Source organism: Bufo gargarizans, chromosome 6 (assembly GCF_014858855.1).
Source record: "Bufo gargarizans isolate SCDJY-AF-19 chromosome 6, ASM1485885v1, whole genome shotgun sequence".
NCBI lineage: Eukaryota > Metazoa > Chordata > Amphibia > Anura > Bufonidae > Bufo > Bufo gargarizans.
This window is the reverse complement of record NC_058085.1, coordinates 4,892,084-4,917,057: the sequence shown is the minus strand read 5'-3', so window position 1 is coordinate 4,917,057 and position 24,974 is coordinate 4,892,084. Positions and strand designations below refer to the sequence as shown.

At 46.1% G+C, this 24,974-nt stretch overlaps 1 protein-coding gene across 1 annotated transcript in view; it reads left to right on the top strand.

Annotated features, from left to right (window-relative positions):
- Positions 1-24,420, top strand: part of LOC122940623 (putative uncharacterized protein MYH16) — a 51,770-nt gene extending 27,350 nt beyond the window's left edge. The window contains exons 6-13 of the mRNA XM_044297287.1: positions 4,500-4,603; positions 5,389-5,581; positions 6,212-6,415; positions 6,946-7,071; positions 7,408-7,578; positions 7,676-7,876; positions 23,862-24,008; positions 24,079-24,420. Coding sequence (XP_044153222.1) covers positions 4,500-4,603; positions 5,389-5,581; positions 6,212-6,415; positions 6,946-7,071; positions 7,408-7,578; positions 7,676-7,876; positions 23,862-24,008; positions 24,079-24,219 — 1,287 coding nt within the window. The 3' untranslated portion in view covers positions 24,220-24,420. The remainder of the gene's footprint in view (positions 1-4,499; positions 4,604-5,388; positions 5,582-6,211; positions 6,416-6,945; positions 7,072-7,407; positions 7,579-7,675; positions 7,877-23,861; positions 24,009-24,078) is intronic.
- Positions 24,421-24,974: the final 554 nt, after the last annotated feature.

The window sequence follows — 24,974 nt, the reverse complement described above, 5'->3', positions numbered from 1 at the left end:
TATTGCTGCCAAAGGAGGTTCAACCAGTTATTAAATCTAAGGGTTCACATACTTTTTCTTGCAACTGTAACTATGAGGGGGCACATATATCAACTACTGTGAGGGGGGGCACATAATCTGGCATAACCACTGTGAGGGGCACATATGTGGGCATATCTGATGTGAGGGGCACATAATCTGGCATAACCACTGTGAGGGGGGTACATATCTGGCATAACTACTGTGAGGGGGGCACATATAAAGGCATAACCATGAGAGGGCACATATGAAGGCATAACTACTGTGAACGGGGCACATAATCTGGCATAACCCCTGTGAGGGGCACATATGTGGGCATATTTAATGTGAGGGTCACAGTAGTTATAGCAGATTAGGTGCCCCCTCAGTAGAGATGCCTCTCTTTTGTGCCCCCTCACTCTAGTTGTGCCCATCAACCACCCCCTTCCCCTTTGCCCCCAGTCTGCAGAGTTAGGAAAAGAAAAAAAAAACACATACTTACCCTCTTCCCTGATGTTGCGCTGCCACACTCTCATCGCGCTGCTGGCTGTGCTGGAGGCAATTTCCTGGGCCATCAGAGCTCCTCCCACAGCCAGCAGCGCGATGTGCGGCCAGCAGAGGGAGCGCTAGAGCTCCTGCTTCACTGATGATCTGGAGACAGCCGAGTGTATGTGAGTGAGTGCGCGCGTCCCCCCCTCTTCCTCCCCCCTCTGCGCAAACCTCCCCCACCTTGCCTCATATTAAACATGTAATGGAGCGCCCTGACGGGGCCCAGCATTGTCACTGTACTTCATGCCGGGCCCCGTCACAGCACTTCATTACATGTTAGTACAGCGGGCCCCCCTGTTCTCAACAACATTGTCCCTTACTTGTTTGGAGAGTTCCTCGGTCTTCATGGCAGTGTTTGGTCAGTGATGACTCTTAGGTGTTGCAGCCTCTGGTGTGTACATGTAATGACAGATCATGTGACACTGAGATTGCACACAGGTGACATCATGTCACTAATTATGTGACTTCTGAAGGTAATTGGTCGCACTAGAGATGTTTATGGGCTTCCTAACAAAGGGGGTGAATACATACCAGGGCTCCAGATGGCGACCAAAACGGTCGTCAATGCGCCTTAAAATTTGCAGATGACGACAAGACTTTTTAGTCTTGTCGCCATTTGCGACTGGACCGCCGCACTGCTGCGCAGCCTAGTATCAGTTAAAGAACATGGCACACGCCATGTTCTCTTTACTAGCACAGAGGAGAAGGAGGGCGTCCCTCCCTCCCCACTGTGACGCGCCCGCCACTGCCACCAATGGGGAGATAGCAGGGAGGAGGAGGGGAGGAGCTGTGGCCACTGCGCCACCAATGAATGTAAAACATATTAATACAAGTATAGGCAGCGGTATCACAGACCCGGCCTCAATAACAGGGCATGCGATCCGCGGCAATTAACCCCTCAGGTGCCACATCTGAGGGTTAATTGCCGCGGATCGCATGCCCTGTTATTGAGGCCGGGTCTGTGATACCGCTGCCGACACTTGTATAAATGAGTTAAAGAGGACTTTTCATGGGTCCAAAAAATATGAACTAAGTAGCAGGCTGCACAGAGCGGCGCCCGTTCGCCCGCTGTGGCCCCCGGTATTTTCAACATTCAGAGCAAGGAGGAGGAGACGCCAGTGTCTCTCCTTCTCCCTGACAGTTGCAGCTCAGAGCCAGGGAGGTTTTTTTTCTCCCGGCCTCTTTAATTACATAAATTGGTGGCGCAGTGCGCCCCCCCTAGTATTAGTATCATTGGTGGCCACAGGGTTATATGGTGGCCACAGGGTCCCCTTCCCTCCATTGGTGGCAGTGGCAGATTACACTGCTGGGGCTCCGATCGGTTACCATGGCAGCCATGACACAACTGAAGCTCTGGCTGCCATGGTAACCTCCCTGCTGCTGTCTGTACTATGCACAGGGCAGCAGGGAGAGTGTGAGGTCCTGGTCACCCTAATACAGCTCTATCGGGGTGAATAGGACAAGGGATGAAAAGATCCAGATTCTAGCCCCTAAGGGGGGAAATAGTTATTAAATACAAAGTTTTAAAAAAAATACAAAAAGTTTAAATTGCCCCCTTTCCCAATTTTACATATAAAATTTACAAACAATAAAAAATAAACCTATTACATATCACCACATCCGAAAAAGTGTGAGCTATTAAAATATTAAAAAATATTTCCGCTCTGGTGAAGGCCATAACAGAAAAAAAAATCAAAACCACGCAATTCGCCATTTTTAGTCACCTTGTCCCCCAAAAGATGTCACTGGATGCGGTGCTGTATTCTCCTACAGTCATGTGAAAAAATTAGGACACCCTTTGAAAGCATGTGGTTTTTTGTAACATTTTTAATAAAAGGTTATTTCATCTCCGTTTCAACAATACAGAGAGATTAAAGTAATCCGACTAAACAAAGAAAACTGAAGAAAAGTCTTTTCAAGATCTTCTGTAAATGTCATTCTACAAAAATGCCTATTCTAACTGAGGAAAAAGATAGGACACCCTTGCCCCTAATAGCGAGTGTTACCTCCTTTGGCTGAAATAACTGCAGTGAGACGGTTCTTGTAGCCATCTACCAGTCTTCGACATCGGTCTGAGGAAATTTTACCCCACTCCTCAATGCAGAACTTTTTCAGCTGTGAGATGTTTGAGGGGTTTCTTGCACGTACAGCCCTTTTCAAGTCACCCCACAGCATTTCAATGGGATTCAAATCTGGACTTTGACTTGGCCATTCCAGGACTCTCCATTTCTTCTTTTTCAGCCAATCTTTGGTTGATTTACTAGTATGTTTTGGGTCATTGTCATGTTGCATGGTCCAGTTCCGCTTCAGCTTTAATTTTCTAACTGATGGTCTCACATGTTCTTCAAGCACCTTCTGATACACAGTAGAATTCATCGTGGATTCTATGATGGTGAGCTGACCAGGTCCTGCTGCAGCAAAGCAGCCCCAAACCATGACACTTCCACCTCCATGCTTCACAGTTGGTATGAGGTTCTTTTCTTGGAATGCTGTGTTTGGTTTACGCCAAACATGTCCTCTGCTGTTGTGTCCAAATAATTCAATTTTGGACTCATCTGTCCAAAAAACATTATTCCAGAAGTCCTGGTCTTTGTCAACTTTATCTCTGGCAAATGTCAGTCTGGCCTCGATGTTTCTCCTGGAAAGCAAAGGTTTCCTCCTTGCACACCTCCCATGCAAGTTAAACTTGTACAGTCTCTTTCTGATTGTAGAGGCATGTACTTCTACATCAACAGTAGCCAGAGCCTGCTGTAGTTCTCGAGATGACACTTTAGGGTTTTTGGAGACCTCTTTTAGCATCTTGCGGTCTGCTCTTGGGGTGAACTTGCTGGGGCGACCAGTCCTGGGCATGTTGGCAGTTGTTTTGAAAGCCCTCCACTTGTAGACTATCTTCCGGACAGTGGAATGGCTGATTTCAAAATCTTTTGAGATCTTTTTAAATCCCTTCCCAGACTCATAGGCTGCTACAATCTTTTTTCTGAAGTCCTCTGACAGCTCTTTTGCTCTCACCATGGTGCTCACTCTCACTTCAACAGTCAGGAGCACACCAAACTAAATGTCTGAGGTTTAAATAGGGCAAGCCTCATTCAACATGCAGAGTAACGATCTACTAATTATGTGCACCTGGTGTGATATACCTGTGTGAGATCTGAGCCAATTTAAGAGGGAATACATGTGAGGGTGTCCTATCTTTTTCCTCAGTTAGAATAGGCATTTTTGTAGAATGACATTTACAGAAGATCTTGAAAAGACTTTTCTTCAGTTTTCTTTGTTTAGTTGGATTACTTTAATCTCTCTGTATTGTTGAAACGGAGATGAAATAACCTTTTATTAAAAATGTTACAAAAAACCACATGCTTTCAAAGGGTGTCCTAATTTTTTCACATGACTGTATATGTAGTGCTGGCTCACTACTGTGACCTGCGTCTCATCTTCTCCGTCAAGTCCTTTTTTTAATTATATGCATTTTAATTTGACGACTAAATAATTTAATTTGGCTCCTGAATTTTTTTATTTAGGAGCCAATGGCTCCTGGTTATTTTTTTTAGTCTGGAGCACTACATACGCACATGCCAATTTTCTGTTTTCTATTTCTAAACAATAGTTTTATTTATATATTTTCTCCTTTCACTTCACCAACTTAGACTATTGTGTTCTGATCCATCACATAAATTTCAGATTAACAAAACATTGAACTTAAGCCTGTAATGTAACAAAATACGAAAAAAGTCAAGGGGGGTGAATACTTTTGCAAGGCACAGTATCTACCGAAATACTGCTGCCTACAGTCATAGGGTGCTGCCTGAGGACAGATTGATCGCTTGGCCCCAAGGATAGTTCAATCCTTCTTTAGGCTGTGCCCCTTGCTTGCCAACATTATGCTATATCAGATTAATGCCAGTAAGGGTCTACAAAACATTTGTGGAAGGTAATGCAGATGTACTGTTTTGCAGGCAGAAGAGAGTAAAGTGGTGAAACTTCAACTTGAGATGACACAGCTGAAGACAGACACCGAGAAATGCATCCAAGATAAGGAAGAAGAGTGCGAAGCCACCAGGTAAGTGTCCACGTTCTTGGAGCAGATGATTGAAGGTTACTCTACTGGGCATGACTGTCATCTACTTATCTCAGATGTTGAGTCATTGACCCATCAGGGTTATGGTTCTTATGTCAAGATATATCCCAAAATGTTTTGTAACTGAAGCTTAAGAGTCTTACATTGTTTTCTCCTTAAGTGTGGAGAAATGACCACCATATATGTCTTTTAAATTCACAGGATCTAAGGCTACAAGAATTTGCAATGGCTGACCATTTTTCCGACCCAAGAAACCTAAATATAACCTTTATAATATCCTTAAGAGGCAGTACAAATTATCAACAAGAGTCGTGTGTACCCTGGCTTCCAGAATACGACCAAAAAGTTCTTGAAGGATCTTAGTGTAGTATTATTTGCCAACTAAAGGTTAGAAATTAGCACAAGACACATGGACATCAAAGAGTCTTTGACTCCTTTCCATATAGCAGGTGCCAAGTTGTATGTTGGTGTCAACCAAAATAGTTCCACCCAATACCATAATGTGTGTACAAAGAGCAATACGTGGTGTCAGCCGCCAATTGGCCCCAAGTACATTTGAAGCCACATGGAGTGGGATGGAAAGGAAAAGTTCCAGGAATATCTTTTTTTAATGGGCATAATATGGTCTGCTCATGATCTTTTAGGCTTGTAGACATTTTCCTGTTTTTAGGTGCAGTTCATTCTTCTCCTGGACCTCACATCTTGTAGGCTTATTAATACCTTGTTAATCCAGAACACATAACGGCATCATCTTCTTCTGCCTATAGGAAGAACCACCAGCGTTCTATGGAGTCTCTTCAGGCCAGCTTAGAGGCGGAAGTGAAAGGTCGGGCAGAAGCAATGAAGACAAAGAAGAAACTAGAAAATGAGGTCAATGAACTTGAAAATCAGTTGGAAAGTACCAAAAGAAGCAATGCAGAACTAGTGAGGCTGATAAAGAAGCTACAGCAGCAAATCAAGGTGAGGAGGTCATGAAAATTGGTGGCATGTAGAATATCTACTGCTTTGTGTTTTTAGCCATGATTTGCTTTCATGTAATATGTTCCCAGAAATGAGTTTGTACTTGGTACTTGACCAACTTTCCCTTAATGGTCAACCTTATTTATCCAACCTTCCCTGGTCAGACTTCTATGGCCAACTGTCTCTATATGGCCTAGCATCTATAGTCAACCTTTTATAGGCAGCCTTCCCTAAATGGTCAATTACTATGACCAACCTTCCCTACATGATAAGCCTTCTATGGCTAACTTTCCCTTCATGGTAAACCTGGTATGGTCAACCTTCCCTACATCTTCAACATTCTATAATTAACCTCTCCTTGTTTGCCAACTTATATGGCAAATTTTCTCTACATTATCAGCCTTCTATGAACAAACCTTGCCTACATAGCCAACATTTATATTCAACCTTTATGGCCAACGTTCCCCACATGGTCAACTTCTACAGTCTACCTTCCATACGTGGTCAAGCTTATCAATAAGGTCATATAGACATAGGTCTTTCTATGGCCTTTTCCACATAATGACTACTTTTATCATGAAGCATGAACCTTTTAAGAGATGTAGAGTTTGTGAAATGTCTATGTTTCAGGATGTTCAGATGCAGATGGAAGATGAGTCTCGCCAGCATGATGACACTCGAAATCAGCTTAACCTCCTGGAGAGACGTAACAGTATCCTGACCTCTGAGCTAGAAGAGATGAGGAGTGTGGTGGAGGCCTCTGAGCGATCTCACAAGACTATGGAGATTGAGTTGATAGATCTGACAGATAAATGCAATGAACTGAATAATCAGGTTTATAATTTCTTCTTCCTGACTCTCATAAAAATCCTGATTATGGGGGGCTGTGACAACTGCTCAGACATGGTATACAGGCAGGTTGTCAGCAGTAATAGATGTTCCTATAGTATAAGGTGTGTGGATCTCATGTCTGATCACATGTCATTATATCAGTGATGTCATCAGCAGGGGGCGGGGCTGTGACAACCTCTCAGACAGGATATACAGGCAGGTTGTCAGCAGTAATAGATGTTCCTGTAGTATAAGGTGTGTGGATCTCATGTCTGATCACATGTCATTATATCGGTGATGTCATCAGCAGGGGGCGGGGCTGTGACAACCTCTCAGACATGATATACAGGCAGGTTGTCAGCAGTAATAGATGAATAGATGTTCCTGTAGTATAAGGTGTGTGGATCTCATGTCTGATCACATGTCATTATATTGGTGATGTCATCAGCAGGGGGCGGGGCTGTGACAAAGACAACCTCTCAGTCATGATATACAGATTGTAACATATTTTGGGGTATTTTGTCCCCTCTCAGCTCCTGTCGGTCTCTGCCATAAAGAAGAAGCTGGAGGGAGATATGCAGCAGCTAACGGCTGAGAATGAAGATTATGTGAATGAGATCAGGACGTCTGAGGAGAAGCTTCGTAAAGCAGCGTCAGAGGTGACTTTTTGCCTCTTACAGTACAAAAACTTTATAAAGGGGGAAACTCTTCAACAGATCCTCAGATTTAGGAAATTACCCCTAAAGGTTTACAAAGAATAAAGTGGGAAAAGATGTTTCAGCTAAAAATCTCCTTGGAAGTGACTATGTTTTATTTTAGAGGCAGAATAATCCTGTAATTTTTCTAAGGGGCTCTAACCAGAGCTCCATCTCAAGTCACCACTAGAGGGAGCTTAGGAGCCTAATTACTGGTGTCTAAGTAATATCTGTATGCAGTGTGAGCTCCCCCTACTGGTGGCCACAGGAAGCTTTAATTTATAATTTACCCCCTGGCAGACGTCCCGCTTGGCAGAAGAGCTACGACATGAGCAGGAGCACACACAGCAGCTTCAGAAGATCAAGAAAGGACAAGACAGCCAGATCCAAGAGCTGAACAACAAGGTGGAGGAGGCAGAGCAGATGATGCTACAGGATGGAAGAAAGCTCGTCCAGAAAATGGAGTTGCGGGTAGGGGGATCAGAGGAACCTTAGAACATCTTCTACAAGGACTAATAAACCATAGACACAAATTCTTGGAGAACTTATTGTTTTGTTCTTACAATAGATTAAAGATCTTGAGTTGGAACTGGACATCGAGCAGAAGAAGCACATGGAGACCACAAAGACACTGAAGAAAAATGAGCGCCGCCTAAAGGAGCTGGTCTTTCAGGCTGAAGAAGACCAGAAGACACAGCAAAGGAACCAAGATGTGATTGAGAGGATGCAGAGCAAAGTGAAGCTGTACAAGAGGATGGTGGAAGAGACGGTGAGTGTAATAACACAGAGGTGGACAGAACAGAGGAGCACATGATATCATAGGCAGGATCGCTTGAACCTACCACCAGGTGGGTCAGCATATGAATGCTACTCACCTATGCATGTTGTACTGAGGTCTTCGATAGATCAACATGGCTGCAGCTCGCAGTCCCAAGGAACTTCTGATTTGGATCTCAAAGGGGTAAATCCATTTTTAGTAGGGGAGCAGCTGAGAGGAGGGGATTGGTAGTTGAGGGGCTGGTAGGAGAAGTGGTGATTCAAGGTGACTATGCTCATACCAACGCTCCCTGGGGCCATGCACTAAATGGACGTTGCACCCTTTCATGCATCGGGACATAACCTGGCGTCTCTGGGGCTCTTGCCTTGTGTTAGGTGGGGTGCCCTTGATGTTGGTTAGAGGGGTGCAAGGCAGGAGGGCGTATGGCTGGTGGAGTCAATGACCAGGGCCATTTTGCTTATAACAAATAGATGATGGGAGTAGCATTACATACAGCAGTCATGGGCACAGTTTTGAGGTTTATCACAGAGTAGGATTTTCCTCCCTGTGTCTCATTCTTTTCTTTAAGAACAACGTACGAGAGCAAGTGACGCAAATATAAAAGTGAGAATGGAAGGCACGGTGTGTGAGATAATGTCCATAATAGTCCAATTCTGAACCGTTCAGTCTTAATGAGGCATATCAGGCATGAATCTTGAGGAACATTGGTAAAGTTGCTGAAGAACAAAGCACAGCACCTGCTTAAAATATTACTCTCTAAGAGGACACTACCTAATTGGGAAGGGGGGTGGAATGAGATCCAAGGGGCCCACATTTTCCAGGATTTTGTGTGGGTATGAAATGAGCAGGAAGCTACTTCCTCAATATGGTGTAATTGGTCTAACGTAAAACCCCTTGGGCACCTTAGGTAGGTGAGTGACAGCTTATAAAAACCTGTTTTTGGGGCTAATAGAGCCACAAGCAGGTTTAATAGGGGCAGTTTAGGATTCATGTTATTAGCACCGACATGGCCATATGTTTAGCTTATAGGGCACAAATCTGATGACAGAGTCCCTTTAAGTAACCATTGAGAAACTAAGGGACAATGTGGGGATCTCCAAAGAGGTGGAATAAGTATCTTAGCAGCAGCTAGTAAGAAAGACAAGAGGGTACGACTGCACACCCCACTGATCCTCGGACCAATTAAGAAAGATCATGGGAAGTGTTGGCAGTGAAGACAAGGAGCATATGTCCAGTAGGGTGTTAGTTTGAGGCATGACCAGCAGGTGTGCAGATATGTCCTCCTCTCCAGGTGTCTGGAATGTAGAGGCGCCACTTATTGGTCATAATGAAGGTGAAAGAGCTAATCGCTAGGTGCGTGGAGCACTTTTATCAGAGGGGACATACACTCACCTAAAGAATTATTAGAAACACCATACTAATACGGTGTTGGACCCCCTTTTGCCTTCAGAACTGCCTTAATTCTAATTGCCATTGATTCAACAAGGTGCTGATAGCATTCTTTAGAAATGTTGGCCCATAGTGATAGGATAGCATCTTGCAGTTGATGGAGATTTGAGGGATGCACATCCAGGGCACGAAGCTCCCGTTCCACCACATCCCAAAGATGCTCTATTGGGTTGAGATCTGGTGACTGTGGGGGCCATGTTAGTACAGTGAACTCATTGTCATGTTCAAGAAGCCAATTTGAAATGATTTGAGCTTTGTGACATGGTGCATTATCCTGCTGGAAGTAGCCATCAGAGGATGGGTACATGGTGGTCATGAAGGGATGGACATGGTCAGAAACAATGCTCAGGTAGCCCATGGCATTTACACGATGGCCAATTGGCACTAAGGGGCCTAAAGTGTGCCCAGAAAACATCCCCCACACCATTACACCACCACCACCAGTGGTAACAAGGCATGATGGATACATGTTCTCATTCTGTTTACGCCAAATTCGGACTCTACCATTTGAATGTCTCAACAGAAATCGAGACTCATCAGACCAGGCAACATTTTTCCAGTCTTCAACAGTCCAATTTTGGTGAGCTCGTGCAAATTGTAGCCTCTTTTTCCTATTTGTAGTGGAGATGAGTGGTACCCGGTGGGGTCTTCTGCTGTTGTAGCCCACCTTTCTTTCCCATTCTGACATTCAGTTTGGAGTTCAGGAGATTGTCTTGACCAGGACCACAACCCTACATGCATTGAAGCAACTGCCATGTGATTGGTTGACTAGATAATCGCATTAATGAGAAATAGAACAGGTGTTCCTAATAATTCTTTAGGTGAGTGTATAGTCTTCATGAGACACTCCTAGCTTTTGCTTAGGTGCACAGATCCAATTAATAATTGTAGACAGGACTGCGGCCGAATAATACAGACACGGGTCTGGGGCCCCCAATCTTCCCATCTTTCTTGGATGTCCAGACCATCTCAAAGTGTGCTGGGCACCAAAGCAATATACCCTTTCCACATGCAGTAAAGTCTTATTTCAATAAACGTGTGGTACCTTACTGTCTTTCCAGCCTCAGAGATAAAGATTCCCTGCCTTAGGCTTCTCTCCTGGCCTACTTCTCAGGGTGTCGCAGATGTACGTGTTGCCTCTAGCTCTGCTTGCTAGGAACTCTCTAACCAGGGGGGGTGGAACCAGCCCATCATCCAGGCAACCTAACTAGGACTGTCAGTGTTAACTAATTACTGCCCATAAACAATTAGGCAGGGGAAAACCTATCTCTTCTGCTGCCTGAGGCAATAACTGAAACAGGACCCCACCCCCCCTTATAATGAACACCAGTACAAAAAATACCCCCTTATAATATGTGCCTGTAAAAAAAATACCCACTTATAATGTGTGCCAGTAGAAAAAATACCCCAAAAATACCCCCAGTGCAACAAACCCCTGAGGTGCCATTGTAGAGGATAGAAGTGGTAGTGGCCTTGATGAAGTGTTTTCTCGGAGTACTTCCTCAGCTGTTTCTCCCTGGGAATCGGTGCAGTAGAAATGATAGAACTGAAGAAGGACTCGAGAGTGTAACAAAGTCTTTTTTTTACTAAGTGCAACATACAACTTTAAATACATGCAGTAGCAGCAGGCTTTTAGTGCAATTCTACTTTGGTAGGGGGAAAATGTGGAGGCAGGTTGCTTGGTGGCAATTGAGCATTTAGGTGATACTGGCCTAGTGGTTATTTGGTGATAGGTGGCTTGACTATAGCCCCTCACCTTACAGCAGTGTCTGTAGAGGGTGATGTAGCAGATCACGCTGCTGTCTGAATTCTCAAGGCTTCACTTAAGAACAATTTGGGTATTTTTCCCTGGAAAAATCTGTAAGGAGCAGGAGCACAGCAAGTTCCTCTCTGTAGTTTTTCAGTAACTCCCCCTCAAGGCAGGGAACAGGACCAGCCCACTCCCACCAAGACAGGGGGAATGAGATGGTTAACCCTGTTCCTGCCAACCTTTGCCATTCCTTTCTTGCTGACAGCAATGGCCAGTAAACAAACAGTAAAATGCGTAACGTACCAATATAAATAACTTGTAACACCCCCCCCCCCCCAGGTCTGCCGTACTTCACCAGTACAAAAAATACCACCTTACAATTTGTGCCAGTACAATAATAACCCCTTATAATGTATAACAACCCCTTATAATGTGTGCCAGTACAAAAAATACCCCTTACAATGTGTGCCAGTACAAAAATTAGCTAGTTTTAGTGCCGCCAGTAGAACTAATGCCCCCATAGTGCCCCTTCTTAGTGCCCCCAATGTCCCCATAGTGCTCCTCTCAGTTATAAGTAATGCCCCCCCACCCCACCACTATGGTGGCCCAACAGCATGCTGTAAAGGAAAAATAATAAACTGAAATACTTATATCCATGCCACTGTCAGTATATGGTGCAGGACACAGGCTTGGTCTGGTCTGTGCCCTGAGATGTATGCAGCCCAGCTCAGGTGGCGGCCTCTGATTACAGGCAGTAGGCCTGAAGCCTATCAGAGGGAACGGTGGTGCAGGGACACATTGCTCCCGAGCCCCGCCACAGCATTGTACCGTATCTCCGTCCTGTGCCCCCTGCCATTAGGGATAAACGAACAAATCTCAACATTTAACTCTGTAGCATGAAGTTAACCCTTTGCAGTGATTTACTTGGTCACTGCACTTCTAACCCTCCATAAGCAAATTGGTGATTCGGGTAAAGAGGAACAATCTCCTCTATCCTGCACGATCTCTCCTGGAGCGCATTAGAGCTTTGGATGCCAGAAGCACAGTCTTTGAGCTAAAAATGCCACAAAAATATCTGATCCACCCATATATCTGCAAATTTTATGGTGACAATACATGAGTTTAGTGGGATTTCCGTGAAAGATCACATATTGAAATCTCCTATTTTAGAACTGGAATTGCCATCACCCCCAGTTCCCATTATTATTGATAACACCATAGGAGAGGAAGTTCTTGGCCATACCCTCCCAGCTAGACCATACTTCTACCATCTACCAGAACATCAGTAACCTCCCAGGACCTCCCATAGTTTCAACACTAATTCTGCTGCTTGCAATTTCTAGCTCTTCTCTTACATCCATATGTGATAAACCTCCATAGCTTCTTTAAAGACTCTAGTCACTTAATGAAGGAGCTCCAGAACATCCCCTGCGATGACAGGCATCTACTTCTAACTACGGATGTAGCTTTCCTGTAATCAAATCTACTGCATGATTTAGGACTTACATGTATAGAGGTTTATTTTAATGGGGATCCAGGTAACCTTGTGAACAAAGTATCTTCCTCATTGAAATTTATTTATTCTAAACAATAACTGCTTTACCTATCATGATAAAGTCTACCATGAACACCGTGGTACCGCAATGGGTACCAACATAGCCCCAGCTTACACAAGCCTCTTTATGGGGGCTTTAGAAGATGTACACATTTGGAGCAATCCCTCCTATAAGAAGAACATGGTCCTGTATGGGAGGTATATAGGTGATTTGTTCATAATTTGAAGGGGACATCAATGCCATTACTTGGAGTGTAAATTTCTCTGAGATCAATTTTCTTGATGTTATGGTTTCCCATTAAGAGAACCAATTTGTCGGGCAAGATATGTTTTATCAGTGAGTGTATTAAGAGAGTTTATAGAAAACATCACCTGACGAGGCACCGTGCCTGTAAATGTGGAGGAGATTGTAACTCTTTAAAAAGGACTCCAACTGATCAGTATGAGAACCCAAGGAGGTTTGAGCGCTCAGATAACTTCGACTGAGGTCTCAGATGTTAGGATTAAGGCTTGTTCACAATCATCTTTAGGAAACGCCAGGTATATAAATACCCAGACTACACTAACCTTGTCCCAAAAAAACTGCAGTCATGGGTTCTTCTAAGCAGCTGCCTAACACTCTGAAAATGAAAATGGTTGAGGCCCACAAAGCAGGAGAAGGCTATAAGAAGATGGCAAAGTGTTGTCAGGCTGCCATTTCCTCAGTTCGAAATGTAATTAAGAAATGGCAGTTAACAGGAACAGTGCAGGTCAAGAGAAGATCTGAAAGACCAAAATAATGTCTGAGACAGCTGACCGTAGGATTGCTAGAAAGGCAAATCAGAGCCCCTGCTTGACTGTAAAAGACCTTCAGGAAGATTTAGCAGACTCTGTAGTTATGGTACATTGTTCTACTGTTCAGCGACACCTGCACAAATATGTGCTTCATGGAAGAGTCATCAGAAGAAAACCTCTCCTGCGGCCTCACCACAAAATTCAGTGTCAGAAGTCTGCAAAAGAACATATAAATAAGCCTGATGCATGTTGGAAACAAGTCCTATGGACCAATCAGCTTAAAATGGAACTACTGAGAAAATGTATCTTTGGAGAAAAAAGAGCCTAGAATTTAATGAAAGGAACACCTCTCCAACCATTAAGCATTGGGAGGGTGGTGGTGAATCATTCATGCTTTGGGTTTGTGTTGCAGCCAATGACATGGGGAACAATTCACGGTTAGAGGGACGAATCGATTTAATACAATTCCAGAAAATTCTTGAAGCAAAAATAACACCAACTGTAAAAAAGTTGAAATAAAAAAAGGGATGGCTTCTACAAATGGATAATGGTCCTAAAAACACCATACATCCTCACAGTCCCCTGATCTGCTGATGATTTTACCATGGTCCTCACAGTCCCCTGATCTGCTGAAGGTTTTACCGTGGCCCTCAGTCCCTTGATCTGCAGAGGGTTTTACCACGGTCCTCACAATTCCCTATTCTGCTGAAGGTTTTACTGTGGCCCTCATAGTCCCCTGATCTGCTGAAGGTTTTACCATGGCCCTCACAGTCCCCTGATCTGCTGAAGATTTTACCATGGCCCTCATAGTCCCCTGATCTGCTGAAGGTTTTACCATGGCCCTCACAGTCCCCTGATCTGAACATTATTGAAAATCTGTGGATAAAGCGTTTACAAGCTGTGATACTTGCCAAAGGGGGTGCTACTAGGTACTAGATACTAAACATGCAGGGGGCCTTAAGTTTTGCTTCTGGCCCTTTTTGTTTCTTTTTATTTTGAAAATGTGAAAGATAAAAATAATGTTTTTGCTTCAATACAAAGGGAGTTTGTCATCTGTAACTTTATGCCTTCTAGAGACCATTTCATCTTCAACTTGCTTAACTGTTCACAGTAATTTTCACCAGGGGCACCCAAACTTTTGCATGCCACTGTACATTTGTAACATTGGGGGTAGTGATGATCGAGCACCTTGGTGCTCTGGCCGAACACATCAGGATGCTCAGATGCTCTACCAAGCACCCGAGTATAATGGAAGTCAATGGGAGAACCCGAGCATTAAACCAGGCACCCCCTGCTCTGAAGAGGGGAGGGTGCCTGGTTCATATGAAAAGTTCAGAAGTTGATGGGAACAGCATTAGGCCTCTTTCACACTACAGTATGTTGAATTCAGTGTTTTGCGTTCCGTTTTTCACGGATCCGTTGTTCCGTTTTTTGCTTCCGTTGTGGTTCCGTTTCCGTTCCGTTGTTCCGTTCAGTTTTTCCGTATGGCATATACAGTAATTACATAGAAAAAATTGGGCTGGGCATAACATTTTCAATAGATGGTTCCGCAAAAAACGGAACGGATACGGAAGACATACGGATGCATTTCCGTATGTGTTCCGTTTTTTTGGCGGACCCATTGACTTGAATGGAACCATGGACCGTGATTTGCGGCCAAATATAGGACATGTTCTATCTTTTGAACGGAAAAACGGAAATACGGAAACGGAATGCATACGGAACACATTCAGTTTTTTTGCGGAACCATTAAAATGAATGGTTCCATATACGGAACGCAAAAAACGGACCGCAAAACGGAAAAAAAAAAACGGTAGTGTGAAAGAGGCCTTAGGAGTATGTCTGCATGCATCTTGGATTCCCATGTGGCTGCTGGGAGCGATGTTGTGCGAGTAGTACGCCACTTTTACAGAATGACAATACGCACAAAACCGAAGATAAAATCGATTGTAGAGTAAATACTGTTAAGAAACATTCTTTCCTGTATATTTACTTGTATATAAAGTGCAAGTTCAGCCAAAAATGTTGTGGATTTTCGGAACTGGGGCCATGATTAAGAGGGACGGCCGGTGGCATCCGCATTGTACTGCTAGAGGTAATTCTTGGACTGGTGCAAGACGAACCACAGCAAAAGCATTTGTTGTCACGAATGTTTTCATTAATCAACAATGAAGGTAGGAGGTTCGAAGACGATCCCACAGGCGATAATTTTCTAGGAAAACAAACTCTTTGGGTTCCGGGGGGAGTATGGTTGCAAAGCTGAAACGTATAATTGAAGGAAGGGCGCCACCAGGAGTGGAGCCTGTGGCTTTATTTTACTATGCACGGGAAACCTCACCCGGCCCGGACACGGAAAGGATTGACAGATTAAAACCTCTTATTCGATTCTGTGGGTGGTGGTGCATGCCCGTTGTGAGCGGGTGGATCGAGACCATTTGTGTGGTTCATTCCGATAACCAACGATACTCCTCCGTGCTAAGTAGTTACGTGACCCCCCGTGGTGAGGATTGTGTTGCCCAGACTCTTGGATAGTAAGACTGGACTTGTAGGTGAGGGTCTGCTGGTGAGCTGACTTTGTAAAAGATTGTAGGTGAGGGACTGCTGGTGAGCTGACCCTCTCAAACATTATGTGCAAGGGCCTGCTGCTGCTTTGTTGACTCTAGATAACTTCTGGGTGATCACACGTCCCCGTGATGTCGACGATCCATTTGGACGTCTGCCCTATCAACTTTCGATGTTCTTTTATACGCCTACCATGGTGACCACAGGTAACGGAGAATCAAGGTTCGCTTCCGGAGAGGGAGCCTCAGTAACGGCTATAGCTACCACTTCCAAGAAAGGCAGGCGGGGGCGCGCAAATTTCCCTCTCCCGACTCAGGGAGGTAGTGACAGGACTCTTAAGTGGCCCTGTCATTGGAATGAGTACTAAAAAATTACAGGGAATGTCATAGGTATTTAGGATGAGGAAACGTTATACTGGAGCGGTACCACAGGTACTGACACTGTTCGCAGCGTCTACGGCAAAGGTACACTGTATCTCACAGATATACAAGGGCCTGCAGGTGAGCTGACCCTCTAAAAGATTTCCCCTGAGGGCCTGCTGGTGAGCTGACCTTTTAAAATATTTCTGCTGAGGGCCTGCTGGTGAGCTGACCTTCTAAAAGATTTAATTTTTTATATCCGCACACTTTACACAGCAGATGTGGCGTGGATAATTTAACTGTCCGCAGCGGACATTGTCTACGGAAAAAGTATGATTGATAGCCTGCTGGTGACCCTCAAAAACATTAGGGGTGAGGGTCTGCTGCTGAGCTGACCATCTAAAACATTATGGCTGAGGGCATGCTGGTGAGCTGACCCTCTAAAAGATTTTCGCAGAGGGCCTGCGGGTGAGCTGACCCTGTAAAACATTATATGAGAGGGCCTGCGGGTGAGCTGACCCTGTAAAAAATTATATGAGAGGGCTTGGAGGTGAGCTGACCCTGTAAAAAATTATATGAGAGGGCCTGTGGGTGAGCTGACCCTGTAAAAAATTACAGGAGAGGGCCTGCGGGTGAGCTGACCCTGTAAAACATTATATGAAAGGGCCTGCGGGTGAGCTGACCCTGTAAAAAATTATATGAAAGGGCCTGCAGGTGAGATGACCCTGTAAAAAATTATATGAGAGGGCTTGGAGGTGAGCTGACCCTGTAAAAAATTATATGAGAGGGCCTGTGGGTGAGCTTACCCTGTAAAAAATTATAGGAGAGGGCCTGCGGGTGAGCTGACCCTGTAAAAAATTATATATGAGGGCATTATATGCGACGAATAAGCATGTTGATATGATGGAGGAGGAGAAGGAGAAAAGGAAGATTCAACCATATACCCTTTTTTGTGGTGGAAGGGGTGCATGAGAATACAGTGTATTCAGTACATTATAAACAACACATTTAAAGTGTCTTTATGTTCAGACGCTTTCCTCTGGTGGAGTCGAGAAGTCAACCTGTCAGTATTTTCAGTTGACAGACGGATACACTTATTTGTTATAATGCCACCAGCAGCACTAAATACCCGCTCTCACAAAACGCTGGCCAGCACCTCCAAGGCATAGGGCGCCAGTTCGTTCCATGTGTCCAGGTTGGACACCCAGTAGTTGTAAGGAACTGAGGGATCATTGAGGACGCTGACATGGTCTGCTACGTACTCCCTCACCATTTTCCAAAACTTTTCCCTCCTTGTAACACTAGGCTGCGCATCAGGGTGAGGGTGCTGGCGGGGTGTCATGAACATGAAACTGTCCCAGGCTTTGGAGAGTGTTGCCCTGCCTCTGTTGGAACTGCTGTGTGTTCCCCTCATCTTACCTCCTCGGTTGGCCAAGGAACTACGTACTCTGCCGCCAGCGATGTCAGATGGAAATTTTTGGAGCAATTTTTCAACAAGAACCTTCTGGTATTGCACTGTTTTGCTCGTCCTCTCCACCTGAGGAATGAGAGATGAGAAGTTCTCTTTGTAGCGGCAGCGGGGGTCGAGAAGGGTGAACACCCAGTAATCTGTGTTGACTAAAATGCGTATAACGCGAGGGTCGCGGGAAAGGCAGCCTAACATGAAGTAAGCCATGTTCGCCAGAGTCCCAACAGGCAAGACTTCACTGTCGTCATCAGGAGGATCACTCTTAATCTCCGCATCCTCTTCCTCCTCTTCTGCCCATCAATGCTGAACAGATGGAATTAAACTTCCATGGTTACTACCTTCTGTAGCGGAGTCAACTGTCTCCTGCTCCTTCTCCTCCTCATCGTCCAATTCGCGATGAGAAGACGGACGGAGGGTGGTCTGGCTATCATCCTGTGTAATGTCTTTTTCCTCCATTTCCACCTCTTCCACATGCAAAGCGTCCACCTTCATTGTGGAACGTGGAGTTCCAGCACGTGCTCGCGTCGCACAACAGTCAGTGAGCTGGCAATTTCAAGTGCTGCTACAGCGTTGACAGACCGGCTGAAGCTGTTGATGACTTGCGGAAATGTGCACACACCTTCACCAGTAGCTCAGGCTAATTGGGGTAGGTTTTGAGAAACAGCTGAACCACTAAGTTTAAGACGTGGGCTAGGCATGGGATGTGTGTGAGCTTGCCGAGCTCCAAAGCCGCCACTAAGTTACGGCCATTATCAGACACAACCATGCCTGGATCTAGGTTGAGTGGCGAGAGCCACAGCTCAGTCTGGTCTCTTATCCCCTGCCACAGCTCTGCGGCGGTGTGCTGTTTGTCACCTAAGCAGATCAGCTTCAGCACGGCCTGTTGACGCTTACCCACTGCAGTGTTACACTGCTTCCAGCTACCGTCTGACTGGTGCTGTACGTGGATAATTCGGAGGTGGAAGTGGAGGAAGAGGCGGAGGAGGCGGAGGAGGAGAAGTGGGGTTTACAGCCACTAACGTAGGTGCTGGCGGAAACCCTGATTGACGTAGAGCCCGCAATCCTCAGTGTCGGTAGCACCTGTGCCATCCCAGGGTACGACTCGCTACCGGCCTCCACAACATTCACCCAGTGTGCCGTCAGGGAAATGTAGCGTCCCTGCTCAAATGCACTTGTCCATCTGTCCATGGTTAAGTGGATCTTCCCAGTAACTGCATTGGTCAGGGCATGTGTGACGTTTCGGGACACATGTTGTAAGGCGGGCACGGCACACCTTTAAAAATAGTGGCGGCTGGGGACAGAGTACTGCAGGACGGCCGCCGATACCAGGCTGTGGAAGGCCTTAGTGTCCACAAGCCTAAATGGCAACATTTCCAGGTGCAGTAATTTTGAAAGGTGCGCATTTAGTGCTATGGCCTGTGGGTGGATGGCTGGGTATTTGTGCTTGCGTTCAAAGGCCTGGGGTAAGAACATTTGAATGCTGCGCTGGGACACAGAAGTGGATGTGGTCGCTGATGGTGCTTGCGAAGGTGCAGGGCAGGAGGCATCCTCGACTGGGCCTTCGACAGGCGATTGGCCAGCACATAACACAGGGGAAGAGGAGGCAGTGGTGTGACCCGCAGACACAGATTGTGGACCCAGGCGTTCGTCCTACTCATTACAGTGCTTTGATGCCATGTAGCGGATCATGCTGGTGGTGGTGAGGTTGCTAGTGTTCACGCCCCGAACAATTTTGGTGTGGCACAGGTTGCAAACTACTATTCTTCTGTCGTCCGCACTTTCCTCAAAAAAGCGCCATACTGCAGAACACCTACCCCTTGGCAAGAGATTTACGCAAGGGGGTGCTCCGTGAAACAGTTGCGGGCCTTTTTGGTGTGGCCCGCCTTCTCCCTTTTGCCACCCCACTGCCTCTTCCAGCCTGTTGTGGTGCTGCAGATCCCTCCCCCTCTGTACTGCTGTCCTCGCTCGGCTTGCCACCTTCCCAGGTTGGGTCTGTGACCTCATCGTCCACCACCTCCTCTTCCACTTCCTCACTCTGCTCATCCTCCTGACTTGTTGACCTAACCACAACCTCAGTGATTGACAACTGTGTCTCATCCTCTTCATCAACCTCTTGAGACTGTAATTGTGGTTGACTCATTGGCAACTGCGTCTCATCATCATCCACCTTATCAAACACTAATTGCCGTTCCCCCACCGTCATGTTCTTGTGACTCTGGATGCTCAATAGATTGTGAATCGGGGCACAATATCTCATGTCCCTCTTCAAGCGTGCTTGGCGAGAGGGCCAAATCAAGTAATGGTGATGAACAGAGGTCCTCGGAATATCCGAGTGTGGGATGACTTGTTTGATCAGACTGTACATGGTGGGAGGAAAGAGGATCAGGGTGAGGATTGTGTTGACCAGACTCTTGGCTACTGAGACTGGATTTGGTGGAAGACAGGGTGGTGCTTAACCGACTGGACGCATTATCTGCTGCAATCCAACCGACCGCCTGGTCTCACTGGTCTGACTTCGCGAGCGTTGTCCTGCGACGCCCTGCAAACTAGGACATAAAGCTAGGTATTGTGGATGAGTGTGTTTTTCTTGTGCACTGGCAGCAGGCACAGTTTCTCCGTGCCCAGGGCCACGGACTCTGCGTGAACCATCAGCATCACAGCCACTTTCCTGTCCCTTACTGCTCGTCTTCTTCATATTAAATGTTATATGCACGCTTGACACACAAGATGTTACACGGATGTCACAGTTCACAGCAAGCACAGTATATGGAAAAAGTACGTAAAAGTATGGAAAAAGGAAAATAGATTTCACTCTCACTGGCCCTGACACACAGAAGGTATTGGACAGATGTCACAAGTCACTGCTGACACCCTCTATAGAAAAAGTATGGAAAAAAACTAATTGAAAATGATGGCTACTGTATATTATATTGCTGCCACCACACACAATAGTCCTTAAAAGGACTTTTGGGTCTTTGAAACGTTTTTCAACTAAATAGATTGCGATCACACTCCCTACACTCTCTGTCCCTTCTCAAGCGCAGCTCTCCCTGACAAATAATGAGCCGAACACGTGTCATTAGGTGCTATACGCGTTCCGGCCAGCCAATCACTGAAATGCCAGTAACCAACATGGCTACGGTATTTGTCACGAGGGTGTCAAGAGCCACATCTGACTCCATTGTACCCGGGGTCAGGAAGTCGCAGCGGGTGGCTGCGCGCTCTATGTCTAAAGATCACGCTGTTTCTTAATGATAGCTTTCTGTGTTTGCCTTGCAATCCTTTTTGTCTCACTCAGGGATCCGTAGCTTCTCCTCCTCAGCTGTTTCTTGTCTGCCACTCCCAACCTCCTTATATTCTCCTCTCACACTTCTCTAGTTGCCAGTTATAGAGCTTCCTGCCTGGACTTCTATACTGACCCACTGGAGCTGTGTAGCTGTGATTCCTGGTTGTCGTTTCAGAACGTTACCCTCCGGATCCCTGTTGGGCTTTTGTTGTCCACTGTTGTCGCCTACCTGGGATTATATGTTTGTCTGTATTGTCTGTCCTCCCCTTGGTGTTTTCCTTTAGTGTTAGTGGTGCAGACTAGTGTTCCCACCGCCCTATTCACTACTGTCACAACCAGAAAGCTGAGAAGCTCTGACAGAAGCCTTTCAGAACCTCCTCCTTGAGTTTTCTTGGTTTTGGTTTTTAGTTCCTCATCTCGTTAGCCTCTCTCAGCTGTCATGTAGTTGGACTGATTGCATCCCTTTAAATTCCTCCCCATAATGCATTAGTGTGCAGTTTATACAGCTTCCTGGAGTGTGTGCATGCTGATCCTATTTCCCAGTCTTCTACAAGTTAAGTGTTGTACATTAATTTGTGATTTTCTGTTTGCTGGATCCCAGGTGACCCTGACTCCCTCCGTGTCTAGTGTAGGGAGCCGGTGGTCGTGTCCCTTCACTATTGTAGGGTGTTCAGGTGTTATATAGTCGAGGTACGAGGATATGCGATCGTCCACCATTGGGATAATCGCATAGGCTGAGCAGTAAGGGAGAGAGCCAGGTCTGATGCAGGGGTCTCCCTTTTGTTCCTTAGTTTTGGATCCAGTGAGTCATATATTCATTTTGCATTGTCTTGTTTCCTGTACACCTTCCGTGACAACTATGTAGGGCTCATCTTAGGGAAAGCCAGGGTTTTAGGCACGCGATCGGCGTACGGGTGAGGAACCTGTCTAGGGACGTCAGGGCAGTCAGGTGCCAGCCTCAAGGTGAGATAGGGGTCACCACCTTTCCCTCTCCCTTGGACAGGGCCTTCCCATTTCCCTCCCTTTGCGTCACGTATGTGATCGGCACGCCGGTCATGATAGTATTACAGTGACGGGCAGTACTTACCTACATGTTTATTGGCTGCATAGCAGCCAACAAACCTGCGGGGAGGAGACTCGAGCATGGCGCTCGAGCACATGTGATACTCGGCCAAGTACCGCCATGAGCCGAGCATAGCGATGCTCGAGCCGAACAGCAGTTTGGCCGGGCATGCTCCCTCAACACTAATTGGGGGAGATTTATCAAAACTGGTCTAAAGGAAGCTCTGGAGCTCTGAATAATGAAAGGTGGAACCTGATTGGTGGCTATGGAACAGTTCTGATAAATCTCCCCCATTGTGTTTAATCACTGTTACTTTTTGCATATGACCTCTGGTCTGGACAAGGGGATTGGGGGGGGGGGGGGTTAGGTGTACGGTAAAGGGCTGGAAGGGTGCATAGGTCACCCAGAATCCCCAGATGGGTGAGATAGATGAAATCCAGAAAGCTGCAGTGGTTTCAGCAGAGGGTAGTTTGTGGGACAGGTTTGGTTAGATTCTGGGCTGGATTTTTTTGGGACTGGTGGGTAGGTTGTAGTGGGACCTACCAGTCCACACCTTTACTCCAGCACAGCTGGCTTGAGGTGATCCCAGGTGTGACCGCTGGGATCATTACCGGGGATTGCCTCAGATGGTCAGTCAGTGTCGTTGATCTGCTAGCTGATTCCCCCTGTGTGAACTGTACTGGGCAGGTAGAGACGACCTGTGTATTGGAGTTTACTTTGATGTCTTCTGGTGTTATGTGCTGCGGCTTCACAAATTGCGCTGTGCTGAGGAGCAAATAAAGCGCTATTTAGACTTTTAACCCCCGGAGTCTGCGTCCGTCATTGCAAACCCCACCGCAAGTACACAATCCCTTACAGCGGTTACTGTGCGGATCCTGAGGACTGCAGTGACATCATGTGGTCACTTTCTGTCACTACACTAGGTCATTAATATGGGCATCTGATCCTTTTTACGCCCCCTACTGCTACGTACTTGGGGCAATTAGACATAGTCTGCGTCTCTTCTGAATTTACATACAGATGAGATTACAGAGGGTTTTTTTTCTTTTCCTGTTATTTATTTTCTTTTTTATGTAATATGTCAGAAATATTCCCAAATATCTTCCTCTAAGAGTTACATAGTGGAAGGAGCAGGGTCCTCCCAGCAGCACAGAGAATTTCAGGAGAGGAGTGTGCTGATCCTGTGGAGGTCACAGGATGAGAGTTACATAGTGGAAGGAGCAGGGTCCTCCCAGCAGCACAGAGGATTTCAGGAGAGGAGTGTGCTGATCTTGTGGAGGTCACAGGATTAGAGTTACATAGAGGAAGAAGCAGGGTCCTCCCAGCAGCACAGAGGATTTCAGGAGAGGAGTGTGCTGATCCTGTGGAGGTCACAGGCTGAGAGTTACATAGTGGAAGGAGCAGGGTCCTCCCAGCAGCACAGAGGATTTCAGGAGAGGAGTGTGCTGATCTTGTGGAGGTCACAGGCTGAGAGTTACATAGTGGAAGGAGCAGGCTCCTCCCAGCAGCACAGAGGATTTCAGGAGAGGAGTGTGCTGATCTTGTGGAGGTCACAGGGTAAGAGTTGCATAGTGGAAGATGCAGGGTCCCGAGCAGCACAGAGGATTTCAGCAGAGACAGGGTTTGCTTTTGTCAACCACTCCCTCTTACGTGTGACTGTAGAAACCTCCTCCTTCTGGTGACTTTTCTTACTGCTGAATCTTCATACAGGAGGAACAGGCGAACTTGAATCTCAGTAAATACCGCAAATCCATCAGTGACCTGGACGAGGCGGAGGAGAGGGCGGACGTGGCGGAGGCCGCTCTCACCAAGATCCGCAGTAAACACAGGGCCAGCTTCAGGAAAGGATTTCCTTTGGTAAGTGCGCTGCTTCTGTCCTTCATAGATCTGCAGCTATGGTGATTGTAATGTCCCCCCTCCCCTGCAGGGCCGCACATCCCCCGCCGATCTACATATCGGGACTCCCAGCGTATTTGGCTCCGAGGCACGAGGCGAGAAGATGGAGGACGACCCAACCTCTCTCATCCCAAAATACCTGGACTCTTTGAGGAAATTCACAGCCGACTGAAGACTGGAAATCAATCAGTCCTGTCCTTATTAACAGCTATTATCCGGCTGACAACCTTATGGCCAACATCCCAGCTGCCACAAGTTGTCACCCGGCTTTTCCTACAAGTCTGAAAAGAAAATGTCATTATTTTGACACCCAGCTTTCCTGAAAGCCTGAAAATTTTATATGAAAGACCATAACACCAGCATTTCCAGAAGCAGAAACAACCAATAAACAGAATTTTTTTATGAATAAGACTAGAGATGAGTGAATTTCTCAAAAATTTGATTTGGACCGTTCATTGAATTTCCCAAAAAGATTCAATTCGATCCGAGTTTATTTGTGGCGAATCGTGTTAGGCTACTTTCACACTTGCGTTCGGGGCTCCGCTTGTGAGTTCCGTTTGAAGGCTCTCACAAGTGGCCCCGAACGCAGCCGTCCAGCCCTAATGCATTCTGAGTGGACGCGGATCCGCTCAGAATGCATCAGTCTGGCAGCGTTCAGCCTCCGCTCCGCTCAGCAGGCGGACACCTGAAGACTGCTTGCAGCGTTCGGGTGTCCGCCTGGCCGTGCGGAGGCAAATGGATTCGTCCAGACTTACAATAGAAGTCAATGGGGACGGATCCGTTTGAAGTTGACACAATATGGCTCAATTTTCAAACAGATCTTGACTTTTCAATGTAAAGTCAAAACGGATCCGTTTGCACGATCATGAACAAAAAAAAATAAATAATTTTTTGTTTTTGTTTTTTTTGTTCATGGTAATGCAAACG